At 48.3% G+C, this 19,084-nt stretch overlaps 1 protein-coding gene across 3 annotated transcripts in view; it reads left to right on the forward strand.

Moving 5' to 3' along the window:
* ACTR3B (actin related protein 3B) overlaps positions 1 to 19,084 on the forward strand; it is a 578,551-nt gene that overhangs the window by 353,898 nt on the left and 205,569 nt on the right. For all 3 annotated transcript variants that reach the window (XM_069211126.1, XM_069211127.1, XM_069211128.1), the window contains exon 8: positions 3,621 to 3,794. In XM_069211126.1, coding sequence (XP_069067227.1) covers positions 3,621 to 3,794 — 174 coding nt within the window. The remainder of the gene's footprint in view (positions 1 to 3,620; positions 3,795 to 19,084) is intronic.

Here is a 19,084-nt window from a genome sequence, read left to right on the forward strand (position 1 = left end):
CTTGACACCCCCTCACTGTTGAGGGTCAACACCCGCCACTGACCACAACCCACTTTTTAGAACGACAAACTTGAACAACCCACCTAGCTTCAATACACATAAGGTGGGTGATTTTGCACTGCAACTAAAGCATTGGCTGATAGCGCCTTATCATTTATAGACAGCACAGTTTCAATTGAAACGGCAACTAAATTTGCACACAAATACTGTTTTACTGATAAAACTATACTGCACACAAATGATAATGTGTGGAAATCGGGCTTTAGTGAATACTTATTATTTGTGCATCACCTAGTAAAGTGTTTTAAATTGTTCTGATCCTATTTAAATCTTTGTTTCATCACACTTACAAATTACAAAACAAAATGATTTTTTGCTTTTCTACCTACTGAATGTGTACAGTTAATTTACAAGTATTTAAAATTTGTTGTGTTTTACTAAAAATTGTATCCTATAACCCTTCCTTTCATAGTGCATACCCAGCAAGATTGTCACATAACTCGCTTTACTTTTCTTTAAATGACTGCAAGGTGAGATGAGTGTATAAAACACCAGTCACTACGCTAAAATAATATAAGCAGCAAATTGTAGCCTTACATTTGACCTCTACACTTTCAAGTGCAGAAAGTATGGCAAGATAAATGTAGATTTTAAAGTCACCTTCATTTTTAGTTTGGACCTTGGTAACCCACTAAAAATCCGCTTGTAGCCCAGATCTGGGATGCGACCCACAGTTTGGGAAACACTGGCCTAGAGCCTAGTTACATAGGCTGTGGTGAGACTCGTCCAAATAACACTGACCTACTACAAACTGCAGGTCTGTAAGTGACGGTAGCAGGATTTTCAGGATGCTGACATGAAACACCACCTAGGTGAGAATGTTCTCAGAACTCCCATATTCACTCACTCATTCTCCTATACATTCCTCTGAGTGAGTTAGGTACCCATTCTAGAGATATGTCTATAAGCTACATGTTACTCATTCTTTAAGTGCACATGTTCTGTGAAAGCTTGCACAAATTTGCCCCTCTAGATCTGTTCTGCTGGAAATGCTTGATTGCAGTTACTGCCTTCTGTGAGAGAGATAAGCTTGCTTTTCTACTATCATGCTGTCCCTATTCTGTAAGGCAGTGAAGCTTGCACTGCTGCTGACTGATTTGTACCTGACCTGTGATTGGAAAAGCTTGTGCTGATGTTACCCTAGCAGTACCTGTCCTCTGAAGGAGGGAACATTACACTGTTTCTGTCAAATTTTGAAACATAGCTGACAAGTGTCTACACGTCATGTATAACCACTCAAAATATGTTCATTTCGGAATAATTATATTCTTGAAACATTATAACATATAAAACTCATAACATACAATACATTAAAATAAGCAGGTGTATAAGATCATTACATTAATTCTCCTAGCAAGAATAAACAGTCAATGGACTTCACATTAATTAATGCGAAGCATATTAAAAACACAAATCATTGCTAGGGGCATTTGAACAAGGGCTACCGCGAGTAGTAGATACATCTGCATCAGCTCCAAAATCACACAATTTAAGGTGATTCTATAAAATGCTACATGCAGTCTGCTCAAATATACATTCAGTAGACTTAGACCTAAGGCTATCACTAATAGTGGACAGGTCTACAACAAAATCAGGGATTACACAATTTAGTACGCTTTATGTAAAGTGCTGCATGCTGATAGGTTATAATTAGCTAATCAATACACACTGCAAGGCGAAGTGATTAAACTCTTATTAGAGCTTTGCATCTGACTGACCACATCCAGCCTAAGAGTTTTGCCATAGCACAGGCGTATAATGGCCTGGGATCGGATTGTAGGATCCTCAAAGCCAGCCTGATCCAGCACCTCTTAGGCCTGGCATAAGACAGGCAGATAAACAACAAATGAGCTGTACTTTCTTTACCCCATTTAAAACATGGGCAGGTCTGTGAAGGTTCCGATTGTGAAGACCATTTTGCTGTAAATGTCTTGAATGGCAAAGAGCGAATCCTAAACTGTATATAGAGCTTCCTATCTAAAGGGGCAGTAATACAGTCTTGGTATTCTTAATACAGAGGACTTAACTTGAACTGCACAAAATTCATAGTGTGGGAACCTCTGGAGGTGTTTTTTGACTCTTTCTGTGCCACCCAGTGCCAGAGTATTTTTTTGATTTGTTCTTTCAGTGGTATTGGCTCAGACAATGCTTGTTCCCAGTAACTAAGCAAACCTAAAGATAGGAGAATGTTTCGGATGTTTTTGCACAGATCGATCTGGTGGAATCTAACCAACATGGTTATGTCCTGGAGTGCTTCCACAAAGTTGGCAAGTTCTGGGGTTATTCTGAGTCTGCGCCAGAACACAATTGGCCTGAGCCTGGCTTTATCCACTATGCTTTTCCTGCCCAGGTTCAAGTCAAGCGGATAGGAGGACTTCTGCGGGGGAGGGAGAACAGGCTTCTGGTGAACCTGCTCTCAGGTGTGGCCATGCTCATCAAACTTCAGAACCCCCATAATTCCACTCCATATAGTGCTGCAGCCTTAGAGTCCTAGATCTACAGAGGGGGTGCTATGGGTTTGGTTTTTGCAGAACGGTGCCCTTTCAGAATAGCTCCTGCTATTTGTCTATGCCTGAGGGTGGCTCTATCTATATGATGCCAGTGATGGCGGTCTTCAGACCGCCATGTTATGACTGCTGGTGGCTCTCCTCCATAAATTGGGTGGAGAGCTGCCAGCAGCCATACTGGCGGTTGGAGGTGCGGTGGAGGTTGCTCGGCTGGGACCACCACGTCAACACAACACCGCCACACCTATAACGACTTAGTAATAGGCGTGGCGGTGTTGTGGTGACGGGGTGCTGGCGGCAGAGCCAGCGCCATGGACCCGTTCCCTCCCGGATGTCCACCGTGAGCACCAGGTAAGGTGATCGACCGACAGGGGAGGGGGAGGGTGTTGAGTGTTGTGTGCGTGAATGGGTGTGTGTGTTTGTGTGGATGGAGAAGTGTGGGGGTATTGTGTGGGTTTGTGTGCGTGTGTATGCAAGTGTATGTGTGCTTGTGTGAATGCGTGTATGCGGGGGATGGGGGTTGTCGTGGCTGTGTGTGCATGTGTGTGGGAATGAGGGTGCGTGTATGTGTGCGTGCATGTATGTATGTGTGCCTGCGTGGATATACGGGGGCAGGGCGGGCGGGGCAGGGTGGGGCGGTTCGGAATGGGGATGGGGGGATTCGGAATGGGGATGTGGGGGTTTCAGAATGGGAATCGGAGGCAGGAGGTTCGGAATGGGGATCAGGTGTGGGGGTTCGGAGTGGGGATTGGGGGCAGAGGGTGTCACTACTTGGGGGGTGAGGGGCTTCTGATGGTGTCCGGGTGGGTTCTTCATAGAGGGGGGGTGTTGGGGAGTCCTGCAGTGGTGACTGGAATGAGCATTCCTGTTGCTAGTATTGTTACGGGGCTGCTCCCACGGAATCCGTGGCGGTGAAGATGCTCGAAATACCGCGGGCGGTGTTAGGTGGACCGGCTGGTTAGCTACCATAATTTCTGTTTATTTTACTGTTCTAGGTAGATGGCCAAAACCGGTTCTAAGAAAACGTACATTTTTATGTTTTTTTTTATGCAGGAGAAGTATTGCTACATCTGCCCAGATATTGTGAAAGAATTTACAAAGTATGATGTCGAGCCATGCAAATGGATCAAGCAGTACACGGGCACACATTTCATCAACAAGACTCCCTTTGTTATAGATGTAGGCTATGAACGGTTCCTAGGGCCTGAAATTTTCTTCCGTCCCGAGGTAAGGAAATACTTTGTTTTTCGTTATAATGTGAAGAGTAACCGCCGTCTGTATGTTTGGGCACATGCCCTACATGAAAACATAGATCTCGCAAGTTGCCAGCCATTTGACTGAAGCGTCTGTTTGCTATGATCGTTGTTTACCCTGACATGCAGAAATGAAATACAATACCGCCACCTAGAGGTGACCAAAATGTGTCAAAACCACCTAAGAAATAAAATTGGACTATCACCTACCTAACTGTGTTAAACAGGCTGTGCGAACAGTCTGCGCTAACAGAACGTGCCTGGGATTTTTTTTGTGCATGATTATTTTTTTATACTAAATGCCATGTTTTTCTTTCCGGTAACTGTTTCCTGCTCATTTCAGGCGCCAATGGCAATTTGCAAACAAAAGCCCGTTTTAAATGTGTGGTTCACTCTTTAGGAGATGTATGGTTGATTGCTGTGATAAAACTTGTTGCTCTTGATTCCTTATCAGTTGAAAAATGTTGATCAGCCGTTTAAGATGTGTAGTATTTTTTTTTAAACTATATGGAACACGTCTGGTGTATACATGAAGTCCCAAAATAAATGCTATTTGACTACTATACAAAATCACAGGAGTTAAAAACCCCAAAATCATTAGTTTTGTAAATCAGATCAGTCAGTACACAGTACATGTACACAGAAATGTAAAATGCTGTGAGGTTCTATATTTTTCTTCTCCGTAACTGTTTCCTGCTGATTTCAGGCTGCAATGGCAACTGGCAAACAAAAGCCTGTTTTAAATGTGTGTTCACTTAGTAGAAGGTTTATAATTGATTGCAATGACAAAACATGTTGCTATTGATTCTTTTTAAAATACAAAATGTTGATCAGTCACTTAAGGTGTGTATTATTAAGTGATGACAAGTGCATAGAAATGTAAAATGCTGTGAGGTTCTAACCTATAAGGGTAGACACACATAAGATATTTGTCAGTAAACTTCATTACACCAAGGGGTCATGTTACTAAAAGTGCCCCGCAGGCATTTGCTCCATTTTTTGCACCACTGAGGCACTCTGGTTTTAAAGAAGGGACTGAGGTTGCTTATGTAGCCACTTCTATAATACGTATCTCTCTAGTGCACATTTAGCGCTGTCATTATACAGTGAGGCATTCCCTCATTTGCAAGGTGGCATGATCCTTTTTGATGACGGAACACTTTGCATTTGCACCGAGCCACATTAAAGTGTGGGTGCAGAGGCAAATCACTTGGGATATGCCCTCATTGTTAGCCACACAGATGCGCCTCACATGGAACCCCTCCTGAGGGGGTGGCTTGAGGGTCAGAGGAACCCGCCAAGCATCCTCCTCTTCAAACACAGTCGACCCTGCCTTCAATCAAGACAGAGTCATGGTTTCAAATTGCAATTTGATCTTTTAGTAATGCACTCTATTCCGTTGAGGCGAAAACTGTCAGAATTTGCTCCTGCGTCAAGCAGTCCACCCACTGCAGACTGTCATGGTCTGTGTCTGGTGCTCCACGTTAGAGGTGTGCAATCAGAGAGCATTGCATCCATCCCACTCTCTCTAATTCGCACAGTTCCCAAGGAGCCTTCACAATTACACACTACATTTCCTGATATAATCATCAGTCCATAAAATTCCCACCATCTTCCCCGTATCTTTTGATGTTTCTTCGGACAGCCTCTCATTTTATATATCAGATCTTCTTTAGCACACCAGTCCATGGTTGCTCTCTAGCCTGTCAGGGTAGGAAGTTTGGGAGAGTTTACCCTATGGGTGATATCTCGTGTGGCAATAATTGTTGCCACACTACCAGTGCACGGTCCTCCTGTGTGCCACCTAAGTTTAACAACAATTTGGGCCACCTCTTAAGGTCTGTTTTAATTTTGTTGAAAAGATGAAGGAGATTAAGGTTATGCATGAAATCTGACATTACAGATACTCGAATCCCTAGTATTTAAAACTAAAATGACGGATGGGCATGGAAGTCTGCCACTGTCCCCGTATTTTGCAATCAAGAAGGATTTTTCCCAATTAGCCCAAACTCATGAGGACTCTTCGTACACCTTGAGGATTTCCATCACCCTGGCCCTGAGGCTCGGGGTTTAGATAGAAAAAGGAGTACATCATCAGCATACACCGCTATCCTGTCCTCTGGAGAGTCAGGCCAGTCCCAGCCCTGCACCTGGGAGTCAGAATGGATTATCGTGGCTAGGGGTTCTATGGCTAAGGTGAAAAAAAGGGGAGACATTGAGCACCCCACCCTAGTACCCAGTCTAATCAACAAAGTATGTGAACACCCCATTTATGACGACCTGCGCCAAGGGTTCCTGATTCAGGAGTTTGACATACCTGCAATATTTTGGCCTAAATCTCATGCATTGAAGGACCTGTTCCAAGTGGAACCAGTCAACTGTATTGAAGGCCTTTTCAAAATCAGCAAGCAACAGGGCCAAGGAGTTGGGTGAAAAGCACAGGCTTGGGCCAAGGAGATGTTAAATGTCAGATGCAGTGCTGTGTGCTCACGTTGGGTATAAAGCTACATTGATAGGGGTGTATGACATTCTCCAGGACTCCTTGAAGTCTATTTGTCAGAGCTTTGGCAAAGATTTGTGTATCAGTATTAATGAGGGAGACAGGACAGTAGACAGAGCACTGTTCCACTGGCTGTCCCACCTTAGGGATTACAACAATAGTGGCCAGGTTCAGCTGGGAAGAAACCCCTCCCAGCCGCTTCTGTGTAGAGCTTGAGTAAGTGTGGGGGATGATGTCCTGAAATGTACAATAGTATTGTCCTGAAATTTACAATAGTATTCAAGAGGGAAGCTGTCAGAGCCAGGGGTCTTGCCTGTTTGCATATCCTGTATCACTGTTCCTATTTCCTAAGCTGTTAAAAAGGCATCAAGGTCGGCCAGATGGGGCTAATTGTGGGATGGATACCTCAGTGAGGATTGGCTTATCCTGTTACCATCCAAACAGAAAGTGGTGGGCATGCAAACGCTTCTGCTATTTCAGTAGAGGCATAGACTTGTGCCCCGTTCAATCAGTGATGTGTGGAGTTAGTTTGGAGCCCTGCGCCCCTGTGGCCAACCAGAACAGGAGTTTTCTGCTTTGATCCCCATATTCATATTCCCACCTAGTAGATGCCCTCGAGCACTGGCACACCTCATCCATCGTGAGGTGTCATAATGAGGCTCTATCAAGCTGAAGTTGCATAGAGTGGGGGGCGTGGCCAACATGGCGACCGGAGCAGCAGGATAAAACTGCAGCTCCGTGCCCGGCCCACATGAAAATCCTGTAAACAGCACCCACCACTTTATCTAAGGCGGGTGCTGTCTATTCCACTTACCGGGACCACTGCCCGAGTCAGTGACTCTTCTCACGACGCCAGGGTCGCCTTGGAGGCCGTGAAGGAGCGGCGGCCTACAGTGTTGGTGCCCGCGGCCGCGGCGGGTGAGTCTTCCTATCGGGGCCTTGGCCCGGCCTCCCCCCCGGGTACCGAGACTCGGGGCTGTGCCGGGGAGGGCCCGCGGGGTGTTGGGGGGCGCGGGAGGCGGTGAGGAGCAGCGCTCCCGCGCCGTTACGAAGGGATAGAGCGCGCCCCCCACCCGCACTGGAGCTGCTGTTGCGGCATTGGACGCCGTCCGGGTGCCCGGCTCGGAGATCTGCGGCCGCGCCCGGACTCCTCGTTATGCGGTGCGCCCTACCCGATCAGCTAACGGGTTGGGCGCCCCCATCAGAGGGCACCAGAGGTAAACACCACGGCCCCCCATGGCGCTGGAACACTACACTCGCATGGCGGCCCGATCGCAATGAGGCAACAGCATTATAACGAATGAAGCCAGGAGGGCTTCCGGCGTGTGAGGAACAGCCGACGGGCTAGAGCTTACTTGGGAGCCAGCCAGGGGTTTCTCCGGTTGGGCCCAGGGTATTTATGACTGTCGCGGCGTGGTGGACCCACATTTCTCTCGGCGACACAAATCGAGTCGCAATGTGGGAGTGAGGGATCTCTCCCCATTGAGGCCAGCGTAAATAAAGGGAACTACAGTGGAACTGGTACGAGGAAGACGCCACCCCCGGATTATCCAGTTGAGTAGGCACACAGAGTTGTCCCTGACCCTCATTGCCTCGGGCAGTCATGGTTCGCCCTCCATTGATCCACGGCAGTTATGGCACCCCGGGAAACTAAACTTGTGCACCAACAGTCCTAATCAGAGAGGGAACCCCTCGCATTCTAGACGCTCCTACATATCAAGCAAAGGGCTCCGAGGATATGAGTGCAGGAAGGGAAGTGAAATAGCGGCTTCCTGACAGAGCCGGAGCTATCAATGGGCTGTGCAGCGCCGGACTACGTCGCACCTCGCCAGACCGCTGCAGTCACCAAGGGCACTATCAATGTTCGCACTTCAGGAATCTAGCGAAGTACTGAATTTTGGATTGCTCCTTCTGAAGAGGGACAACACGCACGACAAGGGGCCCAACTGAGTCCTGCTGTGACCAGGAGCGGCGGCTGCTGCGCAGGGAGAATCGGAGAGGTACCAGACTGGGTCTACAAGTCAAAAAGTTGGATCAAGAACTCAGAGAGATCAAAATAGACACTAACACTAAAACGGTTATACTCTAATCCCTTCTGAACTACTGACAAAGAGCACTTGGAGACGCGCTTAGGGAAATCTGAGGACAGGGGCGGAAACTTTCGGCAAATAACAAATCCTGGAGTAACGTACTGGCGCAGGCCAACAAAGAAACCATGGTCAAACCAAAACACCCCAAAACGGGGGCTACCGGAGAGGGAGACCCTCTCCAGCCGACCGGCCAAGCAGATACGCAATCGTTCACACAGCTACAGTTGCATGAAACATTGCGCACACACTCCCTCCAATTTGATAAAATTATGCAAGCGATAATGGACACCAAATCCTCGCTCGAAGGGAAAATTGATGCCGCAGTACAGGAAGTCTCATTGCTGCGGGTCGACCACCGCAAATTAACCGGAAGGGTTCAAGACACTGAAGCGTCACTGAAAATCATCCAACCAGAGGTAGCAGAAATGAAAATAAAAATGCAAAAAATGGAACTAGACATAACTCTACTTCAACGCAGAGCAGAGGAAGCTGAAGGACGCTCCAGAAGAAACAACATCAGATTCCTCGGAATCCCAGAGAGAAGCGAGCAACCTAAGGCAGAAGAGTTCTTAGAGTCCTGGTTGAGGAACACACTTAAAGAGCAATACCCCAACACATTACCAGTGATTGAAAGGGCACACAGAATACCGGGCAGACCACCAAAGCCCGGAGCTCCACCCCGTCCACTAATAGGTTGCTTCCTAAACTATAGGGACAGAGACTTAGGGGGTCATTCTGACCTTGGCGGACGGCGGAGGCCGTCCGCCAAGGTACCGCCGTCAGAACACCGCACCGCGGTCGAAAGACCGCGGCGGTGATTCTGATATTTGCCCTGGGCTGGCGGGCGGCCGCCAAAAGACCGCCCGCCAGCCCAGGGCAAATCAACCTTCCCACTAGGATGCCGGCTCAGAATTGAGCCGGCGGAGTGGGAAGGTGCGACGGGAGCAGTTGCACCCGTCGCGTATTTCAGTGTCTGCTGGGCAGACACTGAAATACTTTTTGGGGCCCTCTTACGGGGGCCCCTGCCGTGCCCATGCCATTGGCATGGGCACGGCAGGGACCCCCAGGGGCCCCGCGGCACCCCCTACCGCCATCCTGTTCATGGCGGGAGAGCCACCATGAACAGGATGGCGGTAGGGAGTGTCAGAATCCCCATGGCGGCGGAGCACGCTCCGCCGCCATGGAGGATTCTGACGGGCAGCGGAAAGTCGGCGGTACACCGCCGACTTTCCGTTTCTGGCCGCGGCTGAACCGCCGCGGTCAGAATGCCAAGCGGTGCACCGCCAGCCTGTTGGCGGTGCTACCGCCGACCTCCGCCATGGCGGTAATTACCGCCATGGTCAGAATGACCCCCTTAGTCCTTCAGCATTTCAGAACGTCTGACCAGATTATGCTCGAGAACAGCAGAGTAACTGCCTACCCCGATTACACAATGGAGGTACAAAGCAGAAGAATCGCGTATAGCAAGATTAAGCAGCTGCTGCGCGAAAAAGGCATTACTTATTCCCTCATGTTCCCAGCACGACTACGAATCGTCATGGACGAGAAAATCCTAATGTTCCCCACTCCAGAGGATGCATGGACTTGGATCCACGCTAAAGGATTGGCCTATCCGGCCATGGAAGACGCTGTATCTGAAGAATGGACTGTCGCTAACTCTAGGAAGAAAAAAAGGAAAAACCCCAAAACATCCTCCCGTCCCACAAAAGCGCAAATGGCGCTGGATCGTGAGCAAATAATAAAAGACACGAACTCATTCGCCCGTGGGATGTTAGACGCCAGGAGCGAAACGGATACTAATGACTCCGCATCACATGGGGGAGACACAAGTCCATCCCCCTCTCCATTGTTAGTAGGCCCAGATCTCATACCGCGATCGACGGATGAACTTTAAAAACGTAGAACTGGCATCCGCGGACCCCCCTCGACAGCGGCGGCAATTAAGATGCGACGTGCTACCGGCACTGGGCCGCTGCCCCTGAGCTTCACAATGCACGATTGCCGTGGCATGAGTGTAGAGGACTGATTCACCGATCACTGCACAAGACAAATGATACTGAAGTAACAGGAAGCATCCTGTAGGTGGGCCATCCAAGGGATCGACGCCAGGAATACACGCCCCACATACCTAAACGGTATCCGAATGGAACTGACCTTTACGGAACTCACTTTAGGCACCGGTTGTGCCACGTTATTTAGCGGACGCATACAGTCTGCAATATCCTTTTTGTGTTATACCTGTCTCTCTTTTTTCTATCTTTAGGCCACTATGGCTTACTCTTTACTCCTCGGAGCCTTTGGGTTGGGGCTGGGGGGCTGGCGGCCGGGGGTGGGGGGGTGGGCGTACCCGGGGCGGTTTGGGTAATCCCCCACGTCTCAATATAACAAATGACTAAGGAACCCATTTATAATATCATAACCTGGAATGTGAGGGGCATGGCAGGGACAAACAAACGTCACAGAATACACGCGTTTCTAAAACGACATCACGTACATATAGTTATACTACAGGAGACGCACATTACGTATACAGAGGCTGCTCGGTTAGAAAAGTGCTGGAAGGGCTCAATATACAGTGCTGGCGATTCCTCCTTTGCCAGAGGGGTACTGATCTGGATAGCGCCAGGTGTCCCTTACACAGTACATCACAGTACAAAATACAAGGAGGGCAGATTTATACAATTAAGGGGACTGTTGGATGGAGAGGAACTCGTGATAAGTGGGCTGTATGTCCCGAACATTAAACAAGGTGAATTTTTACAAACTAAGGCCTCACAATTAACCCACGACCTAACTTCACCATGCATATGGGGAGGGGACATGAACTGCGTTCCAAACATAGTTGAAGACAGATCACACCCCCCGCTTGTGGCCGCCCCAACAATGAAAAATGCCCAAATACTGGGTGCATGGATGGAAGAGCGACGTCTGATTGATATATGGCGGCACTTACACCCACACAAAAAGGTGTATTCCTACTACTCCCCAGTACACCTATTACATACCCGAATAGACCTCATCCTAACTTCACAGAGTCTAACACATAAAATTACGAGAGCGGAATACTCCGCCAAGGTAATATCAGATCACTGCTCACTCATAGTACAAATGAGATGGGGCAGACCTCGCTCATGTATTCCTACCTGGCGATTGCAAACACTCCTACTGCAGGATCCCCCTTTCAGGAAGGACATTGCCACACACATCTCAACCTATTTCACAGCGAACGTAGGGACGGCCAGCTCAAGAGCCATCGAATAGGATGCACATAAGAGAGTAATAAGAGGGGTATGCATATCAACCACAGTGGGAGTGCGGCAAACACTTACGCGCGAACTCCGAGCATTAGAACAAGAAATACAGTTAGATGAAGGCGAACACGCTACAGGCTCCATAACAACAAACACCCTCATTAACATGCGATCTAAATGGACCGAGGCGGATAACCGCCTCAGACATTTTGATTATCGACATTACATGGCCCGTACTCACGCGGAGGGTGATAGATCCGGTAAATTATTAGCTTGGCTTATAAAAAACGAACGCCGGAACACCCCCATAGGTGCTATCCGACTGGAATCAGGTCGGATAATTAATACACAGGCAGAGATAAATAATGCTTTCAAAGAATATTATAGCTCACTGTATCGGGCTCGGCCGCCGCCCACCAATGCTCAATTAAACAGCTTCTTCAATGGTGTCACCCTGACCCACCTGACAGCTACTCAAACTATAGAACTAGACAGCCCAATACAGATAGCTGAAATCCAACGAGCATTGCTACAACTGGCAAATGGCAAAACACCGGGCAGTGATGGTATACCCATAGAATACTATAGCACGTTTCAACTGCAGATCTTAGCACCATATCTGTCAATGCTAAAGGAAGCTCTTGAACTAGGCCTACTTCCTGATACATGTCGTGAAGCATTGATAGCAGTGTTACCGAAGGCAGGCCGCGACCCTTTGGATGTCCGGTCATACAGACCACTATCATTACTGAACACAGAATGCAAATTACTCAGCAAAATACTGGCCAATCGCTTGCTCCCATGCATGGCAGAGTTAGTACATCAAGACCAAGCAGGTTTCATACCCGGTCGCAATACATATAGCAACATCAGGAATTTAATACGTCTAATGAGAAATCCCCCGGTGGAAGATGAGTTGCAGGTTGTAGTCTCACTGGACATAGAAAAGGCATTTGACACGCTGGGCTGGCCTTTTTTAATAGAGACACTCAAACAGATGGGCTTCGGGCAAACATACATTAGATGGGTGAGAACATTATATACTGACCCCAAGGCAAGGGTTAAGACAGGCGATACTATATCCGAGAAATTTAGCATTGGTAGAGGCACTAGACAGGGATGTCCGCTGTCTCCATTGTTATTCGCATTAGCGATTGAACCTTTGGCCGCCCGCCTTCGCATGATGGCCCCCGCATGGGGTGTCAGGATGGCCAGACACATCAGATAGTATCCTTATATGCGGATGATGCGCTGATCTTCCTACGGGATCATACCGTAGCCCTACCGGGATTGTTAGATCTCCTAGAGGAATTTAGCTCAGTGGCCGGGTTAACAGTAAACTGGACGAAATCCTGTATTTTTCCGATGCGCCCAGTCCCCGAGGCGACTAGAACACCAGCGGGTCTAGGTGGCTTGAAATGGTGCCACACAACATTTAAATATCTTGGTGTAAATATATACCACGACAGTCAAGATCTCAGAGACGGCAACCTTGGCCACGTGATCAGATCAACGAGGGGCTCCCTACCCTTCTGGTGCTCACTCCCACTTTCCCCTATGGTTAGAGTGGCTATAGCAAAGATGATAGTACTGCCCCGCCTACTTTATTATTTCATGTCATTGCCTTTGGTACTCCCGAGCTCATTCTTTAAACTATTGAATAGTTTATTAACGGATTTAATATGGGGAAATGGCCGAAGACGCATTGCATTGACAAAAGTGCTCCAACCGCTCCGGGCGGGGGGAATGGGGGCCCCCAAATTTGAAGCGTACTACGCGGCTGCTCAGTTACATTGGATATCCACATGGGGCAGTAACCCACCTGGGGCTGAAGCTCAGAAGGTGCTGTTGGAGCTCGGCGGTACAGAAATAATGCAATACCTCATGAACCGAACCGACCCAGCACACACTGGCAATGTGCTGCTGCACACGGCACACTGGGCCTGGGGCCGATATGCGATGCAAAGCGCAAAAGGTCAGCAGTACTCACCTAGGATACCACTGTTGGCTCTCTCGAAATTAGCAAAAATAGCAGCCAAAGTGGGCCTGAATACGTGGGGCACCAGGGGCATACACACACTGGGAGATATTTTCCAGGACGGACAAATCCTAACCTATGAGGCACTAGCTGACAGGCACGCGTTGGGTAGGGGAGGATTCATAGCCTACAGAGCAGTTCGGCAGGTAATGCGTGAATATTGGAGAAATGGCAACTCCGAACCAGATGTCTCTCCTCTGCTACATGAGCTGTTGGAGTGTACAAACGCCCCATCAAGAATATCGAATATATACAACATCCTGACAACCCAGACGGAACACAAACAGGAGCAAGCAAAAAATAAGTGAGACCATGTGCTACCGGAACCACTGTCCATAACTGCATGGGAGCAGGCGCTGGAAATGACACAAGAGGTTTCTCGTAATCCCCGCTTTCGGTACACACAGCTTAATTATGTGCATCAGACTTACCTGTCTCCGCACCGCTTAACACGCATGTTCCCCCGTTCACCGCAAACATGCCCCTGATTCGACACAGTAGAGGCCACTTTCTATCACATGACATGGGAATGCCTCCCGATTCGGAATACATGGATAGAGATAATAACGTTGCTAGCTGAATGGACAAACACCTCACTAACTCCCACTCCTGAGGTATGCCTGTTGGGTATAACTCCCCACCCCAAGAAACGCAAATGCACATATAAATGCATTGCCTTGGCATTGGTGCTGTACAGACGCCTCATTGCAATGAAATGGAAGGCCCCTAGCGCCCCAGGTGTTACCCAGTGGCGAGAAGAGGTAACACGATGGACCAAAGCAGAAATACAGACATTACAGAACTTACTGGATAAGGGTATACTAGTTAAAGGCCTAGAGGTATGGCAATCATTTTTGTTATCCATAGAAAACAAAAACGGTGAACGCCCTCCCTAAACAGACGAGAATGAGATAATTGACACATTAAGGACCATAATAAAACAGAATCATATCGCTTGATAGAGGGGCACATGGGAGGGGAGAGGAGAACAAAAATAATAATAATAATTTTGTACTAATATAAACTCAGGTGCTCTTGGTGTATGCCCCTGGGTGCTACGTGGGAGCCCCGTGGTGCGCCAGAGGACATGGGGGCCGGGTGAACTTGAAACTTGCTGATTCCTCCTATTGCGGCCGGCTGCCCATGCTCGGCAACACACGGAGAATGGTGGGCTGGCCCCCTGTTGGCCGGGGACAACAAGACTGAGCGCTGAGGTGACGTAATTGAAGGGATGTACGCGCAATTGCTAGGCACGGCTCATGGATGGCAGCTGTGGCCTCGCTGGTGACTGGCTCTCCCCCTCTATCTGGGGTCGCCCGCTCCTCTTGCCGGTCCCCCCCCTCGGAGTGGGTCCTCCGATGCCGCCTTAGCTCCTATCTAACTCTTTTTCTCTATATCTTTGGTTTTCTGAATAACCTTTGCACACGTAGAATGTACTTCATGTGTGGAAGCATGGCCTCTAGGCCCTAATTGGGCAACAGTGCACTTGCACTGGACTCGCAAAATGTGCATCCGTAAAACTCACAAATATAATGTAAGATGGAACATAATGTAACCTCATGTATCTCAGTTAAATGTTGCCACTTGGCTGATAAGCAATAAAAATATATTTAAAAAAAAAAAAAGTTGCATAGAGTGGGGCTCTGTAGGGGTCTGAGAGGGATAATGATTCCAGCTCCAAAATATGAGTTTTGAGTTTAACAATATGACTATAATTTTCTCTATTGACTCACCTAAGGTAGGATTTAGCCCTGCCCCTAATTTTAGCATTACTGACCACCTAGAATGTGCACCTGCTTCCACCGTCCCTTCATTTATTTCAGTGCTCTGTGAACCACTCATCCACCAGCAACCAAGCATTGAGGCACCAATTTGTCTGTCTACAGTGACACAGGCCCAATCTGGAGAGTGACTAGGGAGTGGTCAGAAATCCTTTGTGGAGGATACTGGCTGCTGTTGTACAGGGCATGTCAGTAGCTGGGAGAAGCAGGATGTCTGTACAAAGTAGGTTTTTCGCAGAGGCTGAAGTATGTGTATACATCTTCCCTTGTGGGTTCCAAACCTTCCAAACTTCTGGAGGTCCAGTTAGGCAATCCCCGACTGCAGCACTCAACATTTTTCCAAGCGTTACCTTGTGAGGTGACCCGATGTATCCTCTGCAGGGTTCAGAATGGTATTAAGATCACCCCCAAGGATTGTGGCACAGAACGATATGCCTGCTGTGACTTCTGTAAGTGCATCCAGGGTAAGTGCCTGTATTTGAAGCGGTACACAAATGCTCATGATGTTATAATGCCTTGCTTCTAATCCTTCTTCAATTCCTACATAATGACATGCGGGTCTTGGAAGATGCATGTCACTACAAGTGAGAAGCGTTAGTGTAGTAGGATGGCCACCCCACTGAAGCCCCTGGTAAAACCTCTATGGAAAACTAGGTCAAACCTGAACCTACACAGAAATGGGCAATTTGAGCTCAGGAGTTGGGTTTCTGCATTAATAATATTTCCGGTGGTTAGCTGTGCACTTTATGTAGTCAGGGAGGCCATTGACATCCCAAGATATAACTTGAAAAGAAGCCAGGCAAACCGTAGGTTAATAAGGTTAGTGGGCTCTTGCCCAGCTTTAATCCTTAGGGAGAAGTGAAGGTCCCTAATGTGCGGGTACAGAGTGTGAGTGCAAGCAACTAAGTTTAAAGAACTAAAATCTACAAAAACTGTGAACTGCACTCCCCCCCCAACACCGCCCCCCCAAACTTTCACCTCAGAAGCATCTGTCATCCCAACCACCCAAACAAAGCAAACACTAGACAGTACATTAGAGGACATTAGAAGCAAACCTCCTCGGCCTCAGGATCAAATGCCTAGTCTCTTGTAGAGCCCTCTTCAGAGAGCTGACACCTATTGTTTATAACTGACAAATCATGGTGATGTGGAGCTCCCATGAAGGGATGAAAGTTCTTTCAGCCCATGATGATGTTCACTTTGGAAGTGTCTCTCTCCTGGAGGCGGCCAAATATATTTAATCTAGGTCAGTGTGGGGCTCTGGCGTGGAGGGCATGGGGATCTCCACCTCCTGGGGCAGGCTTCAATCAGAGTTGAGGAGTCTGGAGAGATCCTGCCTTGCCTATGCCTTCTTCGGGATTTTGGCTTCCGTCGCAGTTTAGGAAGCACTGAGCTGCCAGCTGCATTTGGCACATATCGTGTAGCTCCGAAGCCAGGGGGTCGCGATAGCAAAGTTCCAGCCTCTCTGTGGCTCATTTCCAGGCCCCTTCCGGGGTTTCAAAAAAATAGAATCTAGAATTGTAAACCACTTTCAACTTTGCTGGGAAGATTAGCATACACTGAATGGACAATTCTCTTATCTTTGCTTTGACAGTGTTAAATGATTTGTGCTGCTTCTGGATGAAATATTATGATAGGGGCAGCCTGGAAGTGCAAAGTACCATGGCTGCATGCTGCACGCTGATTACTATCCTGATAGTTTAGTATTTAGCGATCAGGGGGTGAAGAGGCACTCCTTGGGGGGGGGGCAGCGGTGCATACGCTCAATCACAAATCACCGAGATAGTGCTCCTTCCGGGACCCAGGATTTGATCCGGCTCTCCAGGAAAGTTTGTGGACTGTGGGTCTCGCATCCCTCGGGAAATCCCACAAAGCGCAGGTTATTGTGCCAGGACCTATTTTCAGCATCTTCCGAACTGGCCTCCAGTACAAATGTTGTGGATAACAGGCCGGTCACTTTCGTCTTAAGGTCCACCCCTTCATCCTCCGCGGTCCCCTTTGCTGCCATCATCCTTCCATCCACATTGAAGGGAACCTGATGGAGGAGGCTGACATCTGCTCCAACTTTTTCAATCTTCGTTTTGACTGCTTCACAAGTGGTTTGGATCACCTGCAAAATGTTTGGCAACACCGCCACAAGACTCCCTCCACCAATCAGTGCAGCTTCTGAGCTCCTCGTAGTTATCCAGTTGTCTAGCTTCCCTCTACTACTCAAAGTTCACCCCTCTTCCAAAGTCAGGGCTCCAGAATATTGCCCTTGCGGGCCCCACCCACCCATCCACAGCAGGGCCAAGCCAGACCAAAGGGGGGAACAGGAGACTGACCTCCCTGGCCCGCCCACCCCAAGAGCCAAGAGGGGGAATCCGTGGTGTGCTGCCAGGCTCTCCTTAGCCCCAGGGGTTTAGCACCTGAGTCCAGAGGCCAGCAGGGCAGCTCTCACTCATTCACTGTCCCCCAGGTAGGTGGCCCTGTCAACAAGGGCTCTGTGTCCTGACACCACACACATGGCTCCTGTCCCTCTCCCATGGCTACCTGTTCACCTGCTCCACCTGGCCAGCACACTCAATGTTCAGCCTGCACCTCTGCCATCACTGCTCCTAGGCAAGATACTCTAGGGCTGCATTCACCCTGAAAGACCTACCATGCCAGCACTGCCATGTCGGCTCCACGGCAGCCAAATCTTTCCTGAGTAATCACGTGGCAGCCATCTTGTCTAGCTCGTTCGCTGCCATCCACTCACTGCTGATGGTGTTATGAGCTGGCTCACCCATGCCGTTCATGGCACAGGGCCTCAGCAGGGGTGTAATGGGGCCCCCCAATGAGTGTTGCGGTGTAAATGAAGAGGCCAAGGTGGCAGGATGAGGGTGGATAACGGAGAAGGGCCATGAGAATCCTGAAAAAACATCTGCCATCTTGATCTCCTAGACAATGTACACTATTCTCTACATTTAAAGATATCTCTGGCCCTGTAGATACCTCTTAACATTGGCAGGAAAAAACAAAAAAGTGAAAAGCTTTACACGCAGCTGTCATATTTGACGCAGCTGGCTATCAAACTTTTAACTCATTGACAGGAACCTCTGTGATGGTGGTTCCTGTCAATCACTAAAGTTTTCTAGAACATCAGTGGAGAAATCTTAATATGGAGTACAGGTGCTCTGTTAGGGAGACCGTGTATTTTCCCCTTTCACCTTGACAGAGTAAATACCATACTCTGATCTTTAAGTCAGCCCTTTGTTTCTTTTCAAAAACAAAATCCCAAAGCAGTAACACTTATGACCCCAACACCATAGGAGATGACTCCCATGGTTTGATGGTCAATTAAACATTTTACAGTATCCCTTACCACCAGGATTGTCACAGCAGACGGGAGAGTGAAAACCGGCTATTTGACCTTCTACTCAATCTCTCTTGGGCTCTCAGAGAAGTGTGTCAGTGATTGTAGGAAAGTACCATCTTGCCTGGCATGTTACCCCCATATTTCACTATATGTATGTTGTTTTAGCCCTTGTGTCACTGGGATCCTGCCAGGCAGGACCCCAGTGCTCATAGTATGTGCCCTGTATGTGTTCCCTGTGTGGTACCTAACTGTATCACTGAGGCT

This window comes from Pleurodeles waltl, chromosome 10 (genome assembly GCF_031143425.1).
Source record: "Pleurodeles waltl isolate 20211129_DDA chromosome 10, aPleWal1.hap1.20221129, whole genome shotgun sequence".
Taxonomy (NCBI): Eukaryota; Metazoa; Chordata; class Amphibia; order Caudata; family Salamandridae; genus Pleurodeles; species Pleurodeles waltl.